Source organism: Vanellus vanellus (genome assembly GCF_965231255.1).
Source record: "Vanellus vanellus genome assembly, chromosome: 18".
Classification (NCBI taxonomy): domain Eukaryota; kingdom Metazoa; phylum Chordata; class Aves; order Charadriiformes; family Charadriidae; genus Vanellus; species Vanellus vanellus.
The window spans coordinates 5,968,121-5,989,104 of record NC_138923.1 but is presented as its reverse complement, the minus strand read 5'-3'; the positions used below and the strand labels follow the sequence as shown (position 1 = coordinate 5,989,104).

General features: G+C 46.9%; 1 protein-coding gene across 1 annotated transcript in view; it reads right to left on the bottom strand.

Moving 5' to 3' along the window:
- The window catches only part of COL27A1 (collagen type XXVII alpha 1 chain), a gene marked incomplete at its 5' end in the record, with an annotated part of 165,922 nt that overhangs the window by 60,227 nt on the left and 84,711 nt on the right, over positions 1–20,984 (bottom strand). The window contains 11 exons of the mRNA XM_082492440.1: positions 333–386; positions 1,150–1,203; positions 4,121–4,174; positions 11,526–11,570; positions 12,881–12,934; positions 14,267–14,311; positions 16,240–16,293; positions 16,602–16,655; positions 18,545–18,598; positions 18,754–18,807; positions 19,548–19,601. Coding sequence (XP_082348566.1) covers positions 333–386; positions 1,150–1,203; positions 4,121–4,174; positions 11,526–11,570; positions 12,881–12,934; positions 14,267–14,311; positions 16,240–16,293; positions 16,602–16,655; positions 18,545–18,598; positions 18,754–18,807; positions 19,548–19,601 — 576 coding nt within the window. The remainder of the gene's footprint in view (positions 1–332; positions 387–1,149; positions 1,204–4,120; positions 4,175–11,525; positions 11,571–12,880; positions 12,935–14,266; positions 14,312–16,239; positions 16,294–16,601; positions 16,656–18,544; positions 18,599–18,753; positions 18,808–19,547; positions 19,602–20,984) is intronic.

Sequence of the window (20,984 nt, the reverse complement as noted above, 5' to 3'; positions counted from 1 at the left end):
ATCACCACCACCACCACCCATTCCTACCAGAAAGAAAGGGCCTTGCATAGAGTCTTGAGCTAGCGAGCTTGTGTCCTGCTAAAAGAATGAGGCTGGATTGTGAGTTTTGGACCCCTCATTAGGGAAACGAACTATAAACATTTGGATTAAGCACCAATTTTTTTTTTTTGTCATCTCTTCCCATGCTGCATGCGCCCATGCCCCATCCCTTGCCACATATCTCTTTCAAATCAACTGGGACACAGATGCTTGACTCAGCCCATGAATGCCTAGGATATGGGATGCTGATTTTTGGTGCACAGGGTTACAAGGTGATGGCAGCCTTTACTTACTGTTGGTCCGGGGATCCCAGGAAAACCCACTCCTCCTGGTGTCCCGGGGTGCCCCTAAAAGGGAAGGAAGAAGAACACGCCTGGTATGAATTCTCGGGATCTGCTCAGCCCTTCTTCCTCCAAGTGGGAAGACAGGAAAAAAGGCATCGCTGGTTGCTTGCAAGGTCAGGCAGGTCTGCTATTTGTCTGGGTAAGATTGCTCAAGGGCAGATGGAGAAGCCCAGCTCCAACCTTGCTAGCAATATAAGCGGCTAGATTTTCTGAACAGCCCAGAAAAGAATGGGCTGAATTAATGGGAAAATCTGTCATTGGGTCTTGTGCTATGGTACACAGGAGTGTCAGAGAAAGACAAGACCTTGCTGAGGTCCCTTCTGTTAAAACTCCCAAACGAGGATCCCCCCATCTCCAGCTGCTCCTGGCAACTTGGCGGGATGTGAACAACAGAGGTTTGGAAATCCCTATTCCTGGATCCCATCTGTTTAGGTGCCAGAATGCTTGGAAACAGGCAATCCTTCAGGCACCGTAGCCTGTAGCTCCTAGTTAGCTCTGCTTGACACAACCCATCCTCAGCTGATGGAGCTGCAGAACGTGTTGAAACCCAGTGTTTCTCTGAAGGTGAGACTGCTGAACAGGAGTGCTGGGATGAGGTTATACCTCAATCCCCAGCCATTCAAATAGCCAGCCCCATCCCCACAAAGACAGGAAGAATTTGCAGCTATTCTCGTGTAACTGAAAGACCAGGAGAAGCTGCATCCTTCGCTGGGACACAGAGAGAGAGGCAGCAGCAAGAGCGAGAGAATGCAGACTTACTCCTTACCATCGACCCCTTGACTCCCGGAGGGCCTGGGGGTCCCACTGAGCCACGGTCGCCCTAGGAGAGACACAGATGCATGGGAAAGAGTGAGGACTTTTGCTAACAAGTGCTCTGAGCTGGCAGCAGCGGGGATCTAGAGCAATGAAACAACTAAAAGATCCACAAATTGCAGTCTATGCCATCAAATTTCTATCAGAAAGACTTCCAGTACAGAATAATCATCACCCTCTTCCAAGTATCCATCTCATCAGAGTAGTTAAAGGACTACAGCAAGAATTAACAAATCCTCCATATCCCAAGAGAGAGGACTTTACTGTTGCCATCAAACCACTGAGGAACAAGAAACAAGCAATGTGGTCAAGACCACTTTCAACTCCAGACAGTGCTAGGACTGGATCTCAGGAGATCTGTAGCCCTTCACACCCAAGGCCTGACATCCCTCTCCGTTCTGCAGTATCGTAATCCCTACACTTTCTGGCATTTTTAAAGCCACAGATTTGAAAGCTGTGGTCATGAGGCCCCGCTGAGAGCAGGGATTTCAATTTGGAAAAAACAGAGATGCTGCATGGAATAGACGGCTGGTGTTTTCAGAAGGAGATCGTAGGTGTTTTGGGGGGACTGCCTATCCTGGGCCTCATACTGAGGCCATAGTGCAAATAACAATGATCTGGAGGCCTGTTTTCAATGAGGGGTTCAGAGCCAGATGTCTCCACGGCCCACCCTGAAGATATCAGCCCTTCTAAAACAAGCCCCCATTTGGCATTAAAAAAAATGAACATACCAAAAAATCACTCACTAATTCCTAAGGTCTTATTTATCCCCACATGCAGAACACCTCAATTACCCTGAGCACATCCTCAGCCCCACAGCTCAGCCAAGAACAGGAGACAAGGTGTAAGCCTCCATGAGCACCACCACGACCTGTGACACAAGGGCGAGTTGAAGGCACGGCTCTAGTGACGGGACATCGACTGCTCCTTTTTGGAAATGGGGGCAATTCCCACCGCGACTGCCTCTACTCTCCCTCGCAGCCCCAGTAATGCACTGGGAATTAGGTGTGTTATGTTTGTGTGCTTGGGGGATGAGGAAGGAGGAGTTAGCAAATGCTGCCAAGTAGTTTACGCCCAAAATCTGACCTACCTTCCAACAGCTAAAATGTAAGGGGAAATATTTTCTGGGCTCTAAGCAGCTTATTGAAAACAAACCCCAGAGTTTGTGTAGTCACCAGTTGGCCCTTGTAAACCAATGTAAAGACTTCTCCCCCCCCCCCCCCCCCGCCCCCAAATGCATGGATTTTATTAAGTATGTATTAACTGTATTGTTCTCTTTGATAATCTTTGGATTCTACTGGCTTCAGTCTTAAGTTTTGCAGCTCTCGGGATGGAGATTGCTGACTCAGCTATGTCTAATGAAAGCATATTTCCCACTTCATTTAGCTCACAACAGCATAGTAAGCCGTAGGATGCTATGCCAACTGGAGGCCTGGCTGAGCTTTTGTTTTGATGATAGTTACTTCTGTCATTCATAAGTGTGTCCTGGTAGGAAAGAAGTCTGATAGAAATCACAGCTGTGCTGAGGATCTCCTAGGGCAGGTTTTCAAAGGACAGCCCAGGTTTGCCTGGACACCAACATAACATCATCGTGTTACAGAGTCGATCTGCAAGATGAGGACAACTCATGTGGTCAAGGCGTTGGCATGGAAGTCATAGGGCTAGATGTGAATTTACTGGAGTGGGGAAAAAGATCTTCCCACGTCTCCTGCATGGCAAAGCCCTTATTCCCCATTTGATTCAGGGCTGCAGCTGCCATTGAGACAGCTCGCTCAGGCACCTTGGACACATCACAGCCTCTTTATTCCTCTGTTTTCCTTCTGTAAAACGCAGCCCACATCACATCGTTCCTTTTACTTCTTGTGTGCCTTGACAGCTTGGACTGAGCCTGCTTCTGCTACTGCCCCACCAGAGACCATCAGCGCAACGAGCTTTCCAAAGGCTGCTGCAGACAAGCAATAAAATCCATTTGCAGTGAACACAGTGTAACTGTCACAGAGTCTTGACATCATTACCCAGAGGACAGGGTTTGAAGTAATAAAAGCGTGCGAGAGAACTGACGTGTGGAATGCATCGTTTTATACTCTTTACTATCTTTATGGCTGGACTGTGAATAATTAAACCACCAATGAAACCCAGCAGTCTGCAACTGAGATACAATGAATGACATAGATGATTTGTCTTTGGAAGCTACCCCTGAATAAAATTTTACACTCTAATAGAAAGCAAATTAATGTCCATTTCATTTTTATGGAAAATAAAGCCAGTTTTCTTCCTGGAAGAAGCATGTATCTGTAGTGTACACAAGAGGGCACCAGCCTTTAGTAGTGTGCCCAATGCAACCACAGGGGCAGCCGGACCAGATGGTCCTCATCAAACAAAAAGGGAAAGATTTGGACCAGCCTTTGCTCTGATAGGTGGCTGCACTCTTACACCTTCTCTGCACCTAAGAATCTTCTGAGCCCTCCTGTTCAGTGCAGGCTCAGCCCTGGTCCTGCGCGACCCCATTGGCAACTCAGTGTGGGCTCGTGAGCACATCTCTGCACAAATCTGTCTGTAATCTAAACTCCTCGGACTTCTCCCTTGACCAGGAACACGGTGCTGACGGGTCCCTCATCCCCAGAAGAAAAAAATAGAACCGACTGTTAAATACAAGCTTTCTGGCAGATTATGAATGAACAAAGCTTAAATTTTCAGAGAACATTTGGCAGCATCTCCTTGTAGGGCAAGTGCATGTTAATTCCTAAATCCAAAGTGGATGATTTTTGCCTGGCCCAAGACTAGCTCAGACACCCTGGATGGGCTGCATTCCCAGCTGGGTGTTGCACTGACACGACAACTTAAATCCCCACAATATTCCTCCCGCCCCAGTCTCCCTCATCCTGCAAAAATTACAACAACCAATTTATTGCAAGCAATCTTACCTTTTCTCCCACTATTCCAGGCTCCCCCACTGGACCAATAAAACCCATTAGACCCTGAGGAAAGAGAAAAGCACAATTAGTTTTCAATTTTATTTGCTGAGAAAGTAAACAATTTCTTTGGTCCACCTTGCTGGTTGAAATAGCACAGCATCCCTCGTGTACCGCTCAGTAATTCCTACTGGCTACCAGAGCGGACAAAGTTGCTCCCGGCCATGGGAACGTCTCACTCCACAGCTGGTTCTGCTTTAGGCGCCAGCTGGAACGGCAGCACTAGGATCTGCAAGAGCCACAACACACAGTATAGGGGATGAGTTAAGCGCGTTTCGTAGAAAGGCCGAGTCCATAGCGCGGCTTTGTTTTGCAGGCATTTCCCAAAACGTCAGCGCAGCTTCCCCAAGAGCATTGCTAGTGGGAGCTCCTGGGTTGCACAGAGGCTGAGAGTTACCATCATTTTAACTGCTGTGCTGGGTGGACTTCCTCTGGGTTAATCTCAACTGCCTCAAATGCCTGTGCAAACTAATTTTGCCCTGAATAGCGTCACGCTGTTGGGATATCAGTAGGAAATAAAGGCCTAAGGACACAGCCAGAGGGGTGAGCAGGGCAGCAGATCTATCACACTACTCAGAAACCATCTTGGAAACAAAAAACAGTCTAAGCTCAGGATTTGTAGGATTTAATAACATTTGGGATAACGAAGAAACAAACAGAACTGCTTTTAATTAGGAAGATGGGAACAGATGCAATCTCAAGCTAAGATTCCTGAGAATTAAAATACAGCAGCCTCCCTATCAGCTTCAGTGGGTTTCTGGCTCTAGACATGCAAGGGACCGTCCTCTCTGCCATGGCAGGCACACTCTCACTGTGTGATTCTCGTGGCCTTGTCCCTAGTCCCACTAAGGGTCATTGGGAGATAGATATCTATATTTAGTCCCTCCAATGAGTCTGTAACTAAGGGGATTAATCTCCTGTTGAAACACTTCATAACCTGCCCACAGTTGGCATAGGTGGTGTCAAATGAAACCATGCTCTGGCTTGTTTGATTTTAGGCAACAGTCTGATTGGTACTGGGAAGCGGCAGCTGAGCAAGTCAGAGACAGGAGATGGATTCTCCAGTGGTATCACCCTACCCTTCCTCTTTTTTAGAACAATTTGAAATCTTCATAATAAATTGTAAAGTTCTTCTATGCAAATGCATCTCACCTTTTCACTTCAACATCAAGGAGTTTTGCAAATGACACACTCAAGAAAACATTCAGCATGAACAAACACAATGGGGAAAAAAGCTACACTAGAGCAAGGAAACTTCTGGAGTGTGGTCTTAGAAATGGGAGAGATTTTCACCCTGCTACCTCCTTTCTGGGAGAACAGCAAGAAGAGAAGCAGAAGTTTCCTCTCTGTACGCCTGCTTCATTGCTTTTTCTGTTCCCAGCTGGCCGGACACGCGTGCAGTTCGCAGAAGTGCTCTCTGCAGTCGGTGCATCGCTGTGGTTCTGTTTACATCTGTGCATTGACAGTGTAGAGCGATATCCCCCAGCACCAGAGGAGCATCCAGCACAGACAGAGCAGCCTACTCACAGGTCGTGCAACTCCTCCCACCACCAAAAGCCTCTCCCTCTCCATGAAATTACACTCACAACGTAAAGCTGTAGTACAAAATAACCAGCCTCATGGCTATTCTCGTGTGTGAGGCTCAGTAGACCCATTCAGAGGCATAAAAACCAATGTGGGTCACTCTCCACTGACTTTTAGAGGGAACAGCTTCTGACGATGACTCCAAATGCCGAGAGACTTCATGCATTAACATTCCTCACATGGCGCAATTAAATGCCATCCTTTGAACATGACTGGAGAGAGGAGCTCCTCACTGAGGCATTCTGATGGGCTCAACAAAAGCATCTCTCACTCGGATGCTCAGTTGGCTTCACCTCTTGCAGGGAGCAGCCACACGCTCTCTGCTCTGGAGCCATAGAGCCCATGTCACACTCTGGCATGTGAGCAGCATCCAGGTGAAAAAAGTTTAGGAAAAACTCCTAAGAGAAAGCAAAGAGCTCAGTGGGTATGTCAGAGCCTGGAATCAGATGCTTGCATTAGAAACTCATCCAGAGAGGACGTCCCAGGAAACCGCCATGCCACTGTGCCATGACGGAAATATCGATTAACCATGGGAAGACAGCTACTACCTTGAAAACTCTGTTATTCCATCAGGGGCTCATTGTCACCAACCCTTCTGACGTTGGCACTGAAATGGTCTTTGCTCTGTCTGAAGCTGAAGCGCTTCCAGTGCACAAGCCTGCCATTGCGGCCGGGCTGCACGGACAAGACACGCGTAGGAGCAAAGCAGTGCTGGACGCGGCAGCAACCAAATGGAGAGCAGGCGAATGTGCAATATCTGCATATGCAGCATTGCCACTGGGTGGCATTGCTGAAGGCTGCTGAATCAATTATTCTTTCAATTAGACACAAGTGCAGATACATAGCTGATAATTGTATCCAGTTACAACTTTTCCAGTAGCCCAAGGCCACGGCGAAGGCAAATATTAAGGCAGAGGAGAGAGTGGCAAAGCAATGAGATGAAGCAAGGAGATGAAGCATCGCTAGGCAAAAATAAGATAGTACAGCAAGAAAGAATAAATCTGTTCCTTCAATTCCAATTTTTCAGAAAAACTGCAGAACGAACTCTCTCCCTGGGAAGACGCTCTCTTTAAGATATTTCTGGGTTACACAGGTCAGTCCCTGCAGAAGAGAGATCCCTGCTCTTGCAGCAAACAGTGCCACCATTCAGAACAAGGCTGTTTCAAAAAAACACTTCTGAGGTGCATTGCATATCCAAACTCAGGCTCGAAGGCCTGACACGCTGTCCACAGCGGCATGGCTCCCACCCCAAAAAGTCTCTAAGGAATCTGGGTGATGAAGCAAGATATACTGGTTGTGCTGCCCAGCCAACCCGCTGGTGCTCTACAGATGGTTTGCAGAGCACCGATTGCAGCATGCCAAGCAGCCCCCAAACCCAATGCCCTCCTGAGACCCCTCTCGCTGTCGCCGATGTGCCGTTTGTTATCGCAGCTTGTGCAGAAACCTGCCGGCCCTGCCGACGCAAACGCGGTAGAAGCAAACACTGCACCTGCGGCACAGGTAAACGGCAGGATGGAAGGGGAACGCAGCCAAAATTTTCACTCCAAAACCAGGGAAAATTCTGTCTGCACTGGTACATCATGTTTCTGCTCAAGGGAAGATGTCACTGCTTCCCACGTACCCAGCAAGAGGTGCATCCCATGGCGTGGCCGTGATAGAGTAGGGACCGAAGTGAGAGAGCAGAGCAGGGACCCTGGGAAGTGGTCACGCTTCCAGCACAGCAGCTCCGTAGTGTTTGCAGCCAGTACTGTCTGCTCTGGGCTAAGTTAACTAACGTTGCTGTGTCTGCAAGCAGACACAAATCGAGATAGATATGTCTAGGCAGAATAAATCTTGGTAAATTATTGGGAGTATATGAAACAACTCGAGGAGATTGGGTAACAATATTCTTCACCGGCCAAAGTGGGATAGACACTAAAGGGAACACAAGCAGCAAAAGATTTAGGTTTTACGAATCAGAAAAGCCACCAGTGGCAAATATTAAATCAAAGCAGACATGAATTGTGGCCATTACACTAAAATGGCCGCAGTATAACATATTTTTCCCAGGTTCCCAGGGTTGAAAAGAAGCCCTGCATCAAACACGACTCCAGGCAGTGTGTGTAATGATGCACGTGAAGTCCCAGCAGCGGTGGCTGCCCGGATAAAGGCCCACAGTATACAGGAAAGAATGTAAAACATTTATATTAGACGGGGAGTTCAGCATGTCGCTCATGATTCAGTCTGCTGTATTCCCCAGCCAAGGGCATGGCGGAAAAGGGATGGAGATTGTTAAAAAGTTGCTGGGGGCTTGGGGGGAAGGAAAGGAGGGGGACTGGCGGGTTGTAATTCCTAACTCCTGTCTGGCTTTCCCCATTTATTGTCCAGCCCTGTCATAATTAAGCCCCCCCTCTTGGCTGCATCAACAGAGAGCAAGTCAGCAATGAAGCCTTGCATAAATCATAGCCCATTTGAGAGAAACAACCGAAAGGCGAGCCCAGCGTGAGCAGGGTCTCCCAGGGACGGGACCGCCAGTCGCTCCCAGCAGGAACCGATCATGGCCTTTCTGTTTTACTGGTTCGCTAGAACTCAAAACAAAACAAACCAGGGACAAAGGACGGGAGGGAGTAAATGTACAATCCTCCCATTCAGATGAAAGAAAGGGAAAGTAAAACAGTAAATATCACAGTTTAAGGGAGGACGCTCTGACCCGCAAAGAAAAGCCATGCGGTTTAACCCCCTGTGCACCGGAGCTCAGCTGTAGCCTGGGGCTGCGCCGGCATCCCACTGCCCTCTGGGGAGCGAGGGAAGGAAAGGTGGAGACATGCTGGCAAAGCACCCTGTCAGATCAAAGAGGCTGCATGCACTACAGTGCCCGCAAATCCCTGAATGAGAGATCTGCAGCTCAGAAAGAGATGCTTTGGAGGGGAAGAAAGGTAAATGCATTAGGAGAGGCGCTCTAAGACGTGGGAAACACCGGTGCTACTCCTTGGTCGCTTCTCAGCAGCCCATCTGACCTTGATCAAGTCAATCCGTATCTCCCCAGGTCAGACCTCACCTGCAAAACTGACATTACAGCACATCCCTGAGCACCGCAAGGAAAATACATTAGGGAGATAACTGACGGCACCGGTTTCCTTTGACAAATTAATTTAGAATGTCTGATACTGGGACAACATGCTTCTCCCCTGAGGGAAGAGATACCCCCAAGGGGCTGTGGAGTGACTGCCCTTCCCAGCACGGTGTGATGGGTGCGTGGCTGACCGTAGCATCACCATGCCAGTGAGCAGGGCTGTCGCTTCTTGTACAGAAGGAGGGATTCAGAAAGCTGTTCCTACCATGACAACACCTCCTCATTACCATTAAGGACGTAGGTCAACCTCAGGTTCTTTCAGATGGCACAACATTTCATGGATATTTTCAGTCTCGAGTGCAAAGCACGGGGGGTCCATGGGCTTGCAGCACCTTTCCCCAGTTTGCTATCCTGTCTGCTGTAGGGTGCTGCTTCTCCCACAGCGCTGTCTGACCTTCAACATGGACATTTCGGTGACATCCTCCTGCTCTGCATTCCCAGCTCTGGAACAGGAAGGCTGGTGGCCTGGGCCAGAGGCCCTGTATTCTTCTTCATATTCTTCTGCCTCCATCTACTGGCAAGGAAGGGTTAAATCACACATTTCCAGGGTACGGGGGAGCCCAGCAGCTGGAGTTCTTCCAGCATATGAAGACAACAAGCATCTTATGAATGAACTTCCCGAGTCAGTGTCCTTGCAATGAGAAAACAACGCATCAGGGACTGCCCTGTGGCTTAAAACCTAATTTTTCCAATGAGAGCTCAAGTGTTGCTGGAAACCTTACAGAAATTTCCATGTTTGCCTAAACAGATGTCCCTAAGAAAGGGAAGAGAACCCAAATGAGATGGATGGCTGATCTTTTCGCATGCTGTTATACTGAGGTTTCTACTCAGAGGGAACCCGTATGGAGGGCAGAGCAGCAAGTTTGAAAAGTTTGACCATTCCTATTTGTGCCCATGGAATAGAAACCATCAAGGCCTCCACAAGAGAAAACAGGGGTGAGGTGAAGGTGGCTTTTAGTGCCAAGTGACCTTGGCAGCCTGACCCCTCAGAGCCCTGCAAAAAACCAGCCCCAACACCAAATGCTGAAGCTTAGGTGGAGGGAGGAACGAAAACCAAACGCTCCAGCATCATTCAGCAAAGGTGTGATGGGAAAGCAGGTTATTTCTCACTAATCTGGTGTAACATTTTTGTTCTAATGACTTGACTGGTGCGGAAATGGAAATTCTTTCTTGGTGATATTTCTAGACAGAGACTAATTGACTAAGAGTAATACAGGCAGCTTTCATACCACTGTGCTGGTTTCAGTGTCAGCGGAGGCCAGCTGTGTTTTCTTTTTGTTGAACAGTGCCTACAGTTTTCATCCAAGGTCAGTCCTGAGGGACATTCAAGAATAATAATCCTTATGATGCTTTGTCCTTCGAGGACAACATCTTGTTATGGATCTCAAAGTACTTCTAAATATTCATTTTTAACTGTAATACAACAGTATCTGTAAGTGCCACCTAAGAACAGGAGGCATTGTGATAAGCACTGCTCAGAGCTGTCTCACGCCTTCCACAGAAGGGGAAACTGAGGCACAGAGCACTGGAAGGTGTTGCCTGAGATTGTGCAGAATCTGATAAACTAACAACTGGAACTCAGATGTGTGGAACAACTTTGCTTCTTCAGTTGTTGCTCTTCATGAAGTAAATTATTAGCCACAACATAGAAACGGCTCTAATTTCCAAATAACTATCCTTGATATACACTGAGACTCACCAGATTGCTGGTATTGAAAAGGATCCACCTTGTTTTTTTGGACTTGCTTGGTCAGAAACCCATGAAAGAAGTGGTGCTCAGCTCTTGCATACAGGGGAAAGAAGAGCCAGAGAGGCTGACAAGCTAAACCAAACCAAAGTTGCTGACCATTCGGCAGGGAAAGTGCTGGGAAGGACAGCTGTGCTGAGAAGCAACACCCTCTTTGCCAGGGCCAGCTGCCGCAGCCAGCCTGGTGTGGTCATGTACGAACACACTGAACATGTTGGAGGCTCCGTGGCTGCAATTTCAGGGTTGGTGGTGGACAAGTTGGTTGGTTTCAATCACAGAGCCTTGGGAAAAATTGTTTCTTTTTCCTTGATGACTGTGGTTCCCCTGAAGCATACAGGGCTGATGCATGTCCCCTGCTACCCCAGCAGAACGTTCTCTCTTGCGGTACAGTGAAACACAGCTCAGTGCCTCTCTCCCCCAGGGCCTGGTTTCTTCAGCTGCTGTTTCCTCTGCTCCCCCAAAAATCCAGTGGGAGTCAAAGCAGCACAGTACCCAAAGCAGAGGATTCTACCCTTTAAACCTACATAGACAAAACCTGGAAATTGCCCTTCAGGGATAAGAGGGATACACAGAAATCCATAATCTCCTTCCTGACCATGGCTTTGCCTCCTTGAGAAGCACAGCATTCACGTGTGCTGTTCTGCTGCCAGTACTGACAGCACATCCACCTGAACTGTGAGTTTATCAGAGCACTCTGCCTACGGAAAAGCTTCCAGTTGAAAATAGACACCATGGTCACTGTCAGTGCTATTCACCAAGAGCTTCAGCCAGCACCCCAGTTGGAGCACCAGGACTACGGACAGGTTTGAGGTGGCCGGAAGCCCCCGGCCACTGTCCTCTGCCTGCACCCTGGTCATCTGGGAGACACTGTACACAGGAGATCATCAAACAGACAAGGAAAACAAAGAGTTTACCTGCTCACCAACTTTCCCTGGTCGGCCGCGGTTTCCTGGCTCACCCTGCAGAACAAGGAGAGACAAGGCACACAGGTTACTTGGTGCTCCCAGTCAGACCCTCAGTACAACATGATTCTTTGTACACCTATGATTTGGGCTGCTGTGTGAGAATCGTGGAGAATCTGCAGGATACAACTTCTTACAAAACCAACCGTGGTTTGAAAGATAATCCAAAGCAAGAAACACAGCCGACACAAACATGTTCAATAAGGCATGAGTTCTCATCAGGGGTGTTCCTGAAGTTGGGATGTTTCTGACCCATAACATTTCAATCTGAAAGACTAAGTAAAACAGACAGATGAAGACAGAAACACATCATCAGCAGGAAGAGGTAGGAAAGGACCATGATTAACCAAAGGATTTGAGGAGCATCTAGGGAGAGCAAGAGAGCGTGGACACCATGGGAAGGTGTAGTTCCTGAATGACAGAGGAGAAGTGATCCAGAAAATTCACCTGCTGGTGGAAAAGTCACAAGAGCAAAAGACAACCCAAATATTCCCAGGCAATGCTGCGCTCTGATTCTGCTCTTGCAAAATCTCAAGAATAGGCACGTTACTGTCACGTGGAGCATCCACGTGAAAACCACAGAAAGAACCCACATGAGCTAAATCACAGGGCAGGATGAGGGAAATTCGGAGAATGAGAAAAATGAGGGGTGAAGAGAAAAACAGGACAAGGAGGAGAATTTCAAACCCACCAGGGATAAAGGCAGCCATGGCAGCACTCGAAGGCCGGCGGAGTGCCCCTGGACAGGCCATCCAGCGGCCAGACTCACCGCTAACCAGTATTGTCTCCGGGTGAAGGCAGCTGTATTTGCTCAGTAGGCTGATACTCCAGATGTGCTGCCAGACCACATTTTTGGTATTTACTGTTTGAAGAGGTTGTTTTTGTTGGGTTTTCTCTTTCCTTTTGAGTGTGGGTTTGTGGAGCGAACTGCCCTGGGATGGTTCCTGCTGCTAATTAGGCAGCAAAGATAGGAATGATGTGCATTGTTTTAGAACAAAAACGTGGAGAAGCAATGGAAAATAAGATGAGAGATGGAGGGGGGTTGGTTAATATCAAAAGAGGAACACACTTGTTTATAATAAAGCACATGGCTTAAAAAATGCACTGTCCTTCTTTTTGCTGAAGAAATCAAGCAGAAGCAGAGACCCCAAAATTCAGAGAAAAAGAGAAATCCTCAGTTCCCCTTGTCCTCTCTGGAATGAATAACCTAGGCTTGGAGCATGGTAAAGTTGAGAAAAGATACTTCCCTCTTCCTTTCCTCCCTTCTACCCACTGCTTCTCTGATCATGAACAAACTCTTTCCTCACCTTTGGACCATCAGGACCAGGTCTTCCTGGAAACCCCTTCCGGCCAGATCGACCCTGAAATACATGGAAGAACAATAAACATAAAACGGTTACAGCTGCCCTCGGTCAAACAGTGTGTCTGTGAACCTATATGGTGCAGCTTACATGCAATGTTCCCTGTGAATCCAGGGTGCTAGAGATATAGCAGCCCTTACCGAGGCCAAGGTGACACAAGAGGAAAGCTCTCTGACTCAAGTGACACCGGGTTTGATCCATGGGGAAGATGACTAGACAGCTACTTCAAGTTTCAGCCCATTTCTGACCCTCCAGCTCAATTCCATTACTCAAAGACCACATCGGAAACATAAGGCATAGACTACAATCAACCAAGCCAAGGGCTTTGCTGCTGCCCTTTAGTTTATTATGCACTGCATTCAGCTGAATTTATTCTGCTTCCAGCAGTTTTCTTGTAGCAATGCCAGCAAAGACCAGCAGCCTGACCATTCAGAGATGGTACTTTCCTAGCGTTGGCAGGGACTCAGACATATAAGCTTCTTATGGGCTCCATCCCTGGCATCCAGAGAGGATTTGGGAGTAGGACTGTCCCTACAGTGGGGGAAGCCAGGCTGACATTCACAGCTACAGCTCAGAAAAGCAGAAATAAACATGCAGACCGAGAGGTTCATGTTGAGCCTTCCCTTTGGCTAGAAGAACACCTATGGTGCTCTCCCAGGCACTGCAGAAACTGGATTTATTATGTTGCTCCAGAAAGGAATAAAAGTGTGTACCAGAACGGTGGAGGAAATGCAAGATAAAACATTTATTTTCTGATCCACCTAGAAGCTCCAGCACAGTTTCCAATTTTCAAGATATTTTACTATCCTACGATGACAATTATGTACATAACCATTACAAAATCCTGAGCTGACAAGCTCACAGGTATGATAATATTCTTTTGCTTCTTCTAACTGTGACACATCACTGTGTTCAGACTGATGTAGAGGGCAAAAAGGACTAACGCTGTCTGGTCTTTTTTCTTACTTTTCTCTCTACTCATTGAAAAATACTATAAATCAAGGAAGAAACATCAGGGCTGGTTACAAAATATGGTCTCCAGTCAGCATGCTTTGTCTTGAGGATGAACTATTTAAACATTAGAGGATTTTTCAACATCTTAGACTTTAAGCAAGTTATAAAATTAGAGTCCCACTCAACAGCCTGTGCAAGACGCTTCCTTGACTTTCAGCCATCCTGGGTCAAGCAGTTGGACCAAGCCCTGGAGAAGACAATATTTCTTAGAAGGGCAGATCACTCCCCAAATCAGGAGGTTTGAAGCTTTGTGTTAACTACAATTCCATTGCAAGGTCAACAGAGCTGGTAGTAACTGAGTAAATGACTGAAACCTACCTCTGGACCAGGGACTCCTGGTGGTCCTAAGGGTCCTTCATCTCCCTGAGGTGAAAAGAAATTAAAAAAAAAGACAAAGGAGTGACAAAATTTGGACTCACCAAGCAGCAAGAATGAAAGGTCTGCAGTATGAGCAGCAGTTAAACACAGGCTGTGTGCTCATCTCTCACATTTTAACAACTGAGTCCTCCTGAATCTTAGAGCAGGCAGGTCAGCATCCGTGAGGGTTCTCATCTCCTTTCCCCGTATCAGGAATAAAATCTAAAGTCAAGTCCTGCTAGTAAAGGCCACCCAAAATTTGACCAAAGTCAGCATCACTTGATTGGGCTTATCATGGGCTGGATTTGGCCCATAGGATGCCCTGGACATGCTCACATGACTCTGATTCATTTGAATTGGCAGGGATATGAATGCTGTAGAGCTCTCTACTCTTTTTCTTTCTTTCTTTTTTTTTTTTTTGCCCCACAAGAAAGGTGTTGCAAAATTTCCCACAGAACCATTTGGCAACTGTATGAAGGTTTCCCTTTTGCTTACAAATGGGACTACACATGCTGCAGGATGGAGCTATCTCGAAATCTCATGCAGCAATTGGACTCGGTCCTCTCCCTTGGCTCTACACCAATTTCTAATGTGATAGGATCAGACCTACAGTTTCTAGGAGACCTTCAATTAAGCTTCACAAAAATGATCTCAAGTGTCTAAACCCAACTGCCAAGCGAGAAATTAAAAGCGCCCTTGGCAGCCACAGTTCTTGCTGCTCTCATTTAGGTGGTCAGCCGTGGTAATGAAGTGGCACGAGCTGGCGGGCTGAAGATGGGACGGGAAGTCAGGAATCCAGCTCAATGGGCTCATATAAACCACCCACAATATGCCACACTACTAAAGAAGATGTAATCCACAGCCTTGACCTACCACCTCAGGTAACAGCAGCAGTAAAGGCACCATGGTGCAGTCTAGTGCACATTCAAACTCCTTCAGCACAGCTTATGTCAAAGTCCATGTCCATATCTTCAGTCTTACTTTTCCACTCACTAACTAGAGTAAATTGAAGGCAGCTTGGTCATGCCTGCTTGAACCTGGAATGCAGGGCTTCGATTCCCTTTTTTTTTCCTATTTCAGTGCAAATAAATGAGCTAATTTGCATTAATCCCATTTAGAGAGCAAGCAAAAGAATTCCCAGAAAAAGTTAAGAATTATTAGTGCTATTAGACGGAGCTCCTGCCCCTGTATGCACTGAGTATTATTTGCACAATGTCTCATGACTCTGGACAAACAGCTTACACTGGCCTAAATGAGAAGAAACTACACTGAAGTCACTGAAGTTACAACAGGGTAACCAGAGGGCACTCAGACCTTCTCCGCTGATGCTATAAAGTATTTGCAGCTCCAGGACAATTAAATCGATGAGAATTGTCCCTTTTTAGTGACTGTGAGTGGAACGAAGCTTCAAGTTTTCACATGAAGTGATAGGCGAAAGCTGCAAGCTCTGAGATGCCGGGGCAAATGAATCTTTGCAGAACAGCAATTTCAATTTAGGTACTCTTTTCACAAAAGGATATTGCTCTGTGTGAGAGAGCAGAGTCTGCGGGTCTCACAGTTGAAAGAAAACACACTTAAAAGGAGCAGAAAGCAAAAGCCAGGCCAGGGCATGCCTGTGCAAGGGGATGTGCAGGGAAAAGGGCATTAACTCCCATTCTGGGTGTGTGTGGGTGCGGGGGAAGATTTTAAAAGGAAAGTCAATGCAGAGTTTAGGGTCAGCAGATGCCAGCAGCGACTGGAAGTGAAGATCACAAGAATGCAACGTAGGGGAAGCTCCTCTTCTGCGGGTCTCTGATCACTGAATATTAGCGTCTGCTTCCAGATCAGAGGGACAGGAGGATTTCAAGTCACAGGCACCACTTCAGCATGCACTAATCTTCAAAATTCAACATTATTCTTTAAATTCAATCTGCTTTTGGTCTGAAGACACTCACCTCTTGTCCAAGCAGTCCTCTCGGCCCAGGTAGGCCTCGTGCTCCTGGCTTTCCCTGAGAAAGAGCCAAAGGAAAAGATACTCAGAAAATAGAAACATAAGCTCAGAAGGGCAATTAAAATGAGAAAGTCTCTTTCACAGCCATGGGACATCATCCAATGTCAATTTTGTTACAGAAAAAAAAAAAAGAAAAAAAGGAAACCTTGCACTTGGAGGGACCTCAAGCCAAACAGACCAAGCTGAATTGCTGGCCAGGACAATCTTTAGGAATCTCCAGGGTTTTCTCTCTCCCCCCTTCCCACTACTTTGTTTTCCCTGGCTGCTTCCCACCCCAGACAGAGCTTCAATCTTTGCTCCACTCACCTTCAGGCCTTCAGGACCATTTTCTCCTGGTGGGCCAATGTCACCTGGGAAGCCCTGAAGAAAACGAGAAATAGTCAGGGTCCATAGGTGGACTTTTGCAGCCAGCTTCAGAAGACAGCCTCTGTGGGAGTTTTAATCAAAGGCTAAGGGCCAAGACATTTGTTAGGTGCTGGCAGTGTCCATGTGTGGGCCACCACGTGGCTTCTAGAGGGAATGAAACAAGACAATGGGAGCAGCACTATCGGTTTGATTCAAGAGCAGCCTTTCCCAGCAGCTCCCTTTAGGTCCATCTTCTTAGGAGATTTATTGCTGTGAGGGCCTCCCTGTCATCACACAGCTAAAACCGGCAATTTGGGTTTTAATTAATCTTTATGAGTCAGCGCATAATCTCACTGCTCGGAGAAACGAACTGCACGCCTCAGCGACAAAGGGAAGCAGGCGAGGAATTAGGAAAGGTGCTGACACGCTCATTAGCTGCTGCCTTCAGCCAGGCAGCGACTTCTTTCCACCCACCAGCCCTTCGCTGAGGAAACAAAGGAATCTGTGGTTATTTCCAATAGCAACACAGAGGAACGATTGCTAAGTGGCAGCACTCGACTGAGAGCCCTTCCAGACCCAGCAAAATACCAGAACACTGATGAGGGGAAAACAGACCATCAGTTGTGCTGGAAGCGGCTCTCTAGCATCTTACAGATGTTGTCTGGTTGCTTATGAAGGAGAAAAGTGACAATATGCTGGGGGAAGCTGGTCCCGTGTTTAAGGTATCGCTGTGACAAATTTTTTGGTAAGGGCAGTAAAGGTCTTTTTCTACTTGAAACGGTATTTTATGGGGGAAAAAACTGAAAAATCCCTCCATGATATCGATGACAAAAAGGGGAAGGAAAAACCAGGAAACCATGAGATGCAGAATGAGTCATAAACCCATCTTGATCCTCCCTACCTCATCACCACTCATGTACCATCGTACCCTAGAAGAGAAGTGAAGCCCTACACTGAAAAAAGGAGAGTAGGCAAAAAGGGAGATACAAGATTCAAGAAATGAGTGTTCTGCCCCGCAAAAGCAGTTGAAGAACAACTTCAAGGGCCAGACAGCAACACGGCGAGTAGAAAGACCAGTGTCCACAGAACCTGGACGGTGACTGAGAGACAGTCTGGGGCTCTTGCCAGGTTAGAGACAATGTATGGGGACTGACCTTTCTGAACAAGAACAGAACAAGCTGTTACATATAGGACTTGCATGGGAAGACTGGGAAGAAAAAGGTTTGGAATGGTAGTTGGAGATCAGGAAATCTCAGCGCAGGGTGGTCAGAGGGTACAAGATGGACAGTTTGCTGTATCTCCCACTTTGATCAAAAGTGGGCCTCAATTCATTAAATTACAGTAAATCCTACAACACAGCAAAGCTCTTTTGGCCTTGGCATTTCTGGCGCCCGGGTGTGCCATTGTCCTAAAGCAATCCATCTGTCTGTCGTTAGCAAAGGCTCTGACCCCAGAACACAGCGGATTTGGGTTGGTAAACATGTAAGAGCTCAGGTGTCGTGGTGAGCAGTAGCAGTGGCAGCCATCCCCTCTCTCGGCCAGGCCGGGCACCCACCTGGGAGGCACCATTTGGCTCTCGCTTTCCGTAGGAATTAGCAACAGCTATATATGCACATGCCTTCTAATCAAAACCTGATGTGGGCTTGTCTGTGCATGGCTTGAGAGCTAAAAAACTCCAGTGGGGAGAGGAGATAGGCATCTCTAACAGCCTCTCCAGTGCCACATGGGTGTTGATCAGAAAGCTGATCCTCAGTGGGGCGGCAAGCTGCAGACATCGAATAATTACTGCTGCAGAGGCAAAACGAGATGGGAGAGAGGTGTTATTGTGTGGGTTTGCTGGAGAATGGATGCTGCAGAAGTTACCAAAGAAAGGAAAGATGTGAGAAGGAGGTGATGGGACATACCTCAGGGCCGGGTGGTCCTGGAAACCCGACTGGACCTTTGTCACCGACTTTTCCCTGCAGAAATCAGAAAAACATGGAAAAAAGTGAGCTGGCTCCTGGCTATTGGCTTTCCTGTTCCGAATGGCACAGCCCTGCCAAGCTGTCCTTCCAGCTGGGCACGGAGCCTTCAGAAAGGGAGACAAGGAAGCAGAGGACACTTGGTTACTTACCAGGGGGCCTGCTTTCCCTCGTGCCCCAGGGACCCCAGGCAAACCCTGGCTGCCCTGAGAGAGAGACAGACAGATTTTTTTTTTCAGAAAACACAATGAAGCATCAGAAAATACGAATCCCCCAGGCTCCAGCTCCAGCTTCTGCAGCGGAGAGAGAAGCGCTTTCTAAAGGCTAAACTCAGCCTGCGAGAAGCTGGGGCAGTTGCACTAATGTGAGTGAGATGTTTCTGATAAAGCCCGGGCCGAATTTAGCCCTGAAGAACACATGAGCTCTTGCAGTCGGTCGTGGCTCAGCGCCATGTAGGCCCCAGTGCAGCGCTAAGTACAGCATTAGTCAGCTGAAGTCAGTATCATATTGTAGTCACAGGGGAGAAGTCATTTGCTTAGAAGTTATGCGTGGCGTTAAGTGCTTCACTGGGTCAGGGTTTAAGTTACTGCACCGAGCAGACAAAACCTCCGAGTCTGCAGCTGCTGGACCACACACATTCACACCCATCCCCATCACTCCCATCCCACCATTTCCAATTTCTGCATGAAGATATGGCCTCTTTTATAGAAAGCCCCCAGTAGAACTGCTTTTGTTATGAGTAACAACAAAATCCATATATTGACAGGAATTTTAGAAAGGCGCAGTGTACTCCAAATGAGAACGATCTGAGCAGGGGAACCTGACAGCAGGATGGAGCTAGTTCTAGCTTCTCATGGCTTAAGACGAGCTGAGAAAGCTGGTGGCCACACATATTACTACTACATAAGGGGAAAAAAAAAAAGATGGAGAAAAGAAAAACAATTACCTTGTCTCCTTGGAAGCCGATATCTCCTGGAACACCTGCTCCTCCCTGATCACCCTGGATACACATCACCATAGAGTTAAAATAGGCAACAGCAATGGCCAAAATGCCCAGGTAGATGCTACATGGTGCATTGTACAGCAAAAGTCTCATCACTAGCTCCATTCAAAACTGAACTGCTGGCAAAATGTAAATCATATTAAGTGTAACAACAAGCCAGAACAAAGTATGTGTTTCCCAACATTGGTTCTAAAGTGAGTAATGAAATTGTAGGAGAGAGAAAAATATGAATTCCCAAACGTTGTGTTTCCATACAAGCTGCAAGAAGAGAGACTACGTTCCTCTGGCTAACACAACCGTGAAGGTGGTGAAGTGTTAAAATTCAGCTGAACAGAAGAGCTAGTTGAGTTTTGATGAATGGACCTTTTCTCTCATAAGGCTCTACAGAAAAGAAAACAATACCCAGGGTTGCTGTGTGCATATCCTAGTGCTGGCACCGAAGACCAATCCTCTTCTACAAGAAATCAAGAGTAACTTCTAGTAATGCTTTAGTACCATCTCACTGCCAATATCTAGGCTGAGATTCTCCAGGAGGTGTTCATTGCGATGGAGGTCCCATCTTTGAGCACACCATCACTGACAATATTGCCTAACCAAGCTATCTTTCTTTCCCCTCTTGAGATCATCATAAGATTCGGACTCCCTGGGTAGAAAATAAGTATCCCTGAAGGTTTTCTTAGGAGCAGTGAGCTATCTTGCATTGCCTCAGCCCTGCTGTGAGCAGGCCGTTGGACCAGATGACCTCCTGATGTCCCTTCCAACCTTGTTTATTTAGTGATTTTCTTAAACAAAAGATGAGTCAATGATGGGGCAGAGAAAGGAAAATTCTACTTGGGAATTCAAGAAGGAATGACTATAAAGACTTGGTACACTAACAAGACCCAACAGAAATAACTGTTAGAGGAACTCTGTCCCATGCACAGCAGGTGCCTCTAAACTTGGCTTCCTAGTAAGGGAACAAGCCGTACAAGAGCAGAGAGCTATATGTTTAAACATAGTCCACATGGAAGACATACGGAGTCCTGCTACAGAGCCAAAGTCTACAAAGAGATGACAGAGGAAGTCTACTTCTATTCAAGCAAAACCCACCCACTTGTTATCAGAGAGTTGAAACAATTCTAACTACTTCAGTAACACGCAGGGGATAATGAAATTGTGAATGGTTAAGGCTTGAGTTGGGAAAGACTTTCGGAGGCAACTTTTTCAGAAGAAAAAGAATTAAGAACTATGTGGATTCAATGATGGAAACATTTCATGGATTCATGCTAAATTTGCATAAATGTTTTGGTAAATGTTCCCAGAACATTTCACTGAACCATCTTCAAAACAAGTCTTTTATATAGCAAAATTGAAATGTTGCTTTAAAAAAAAAAGTTAAAT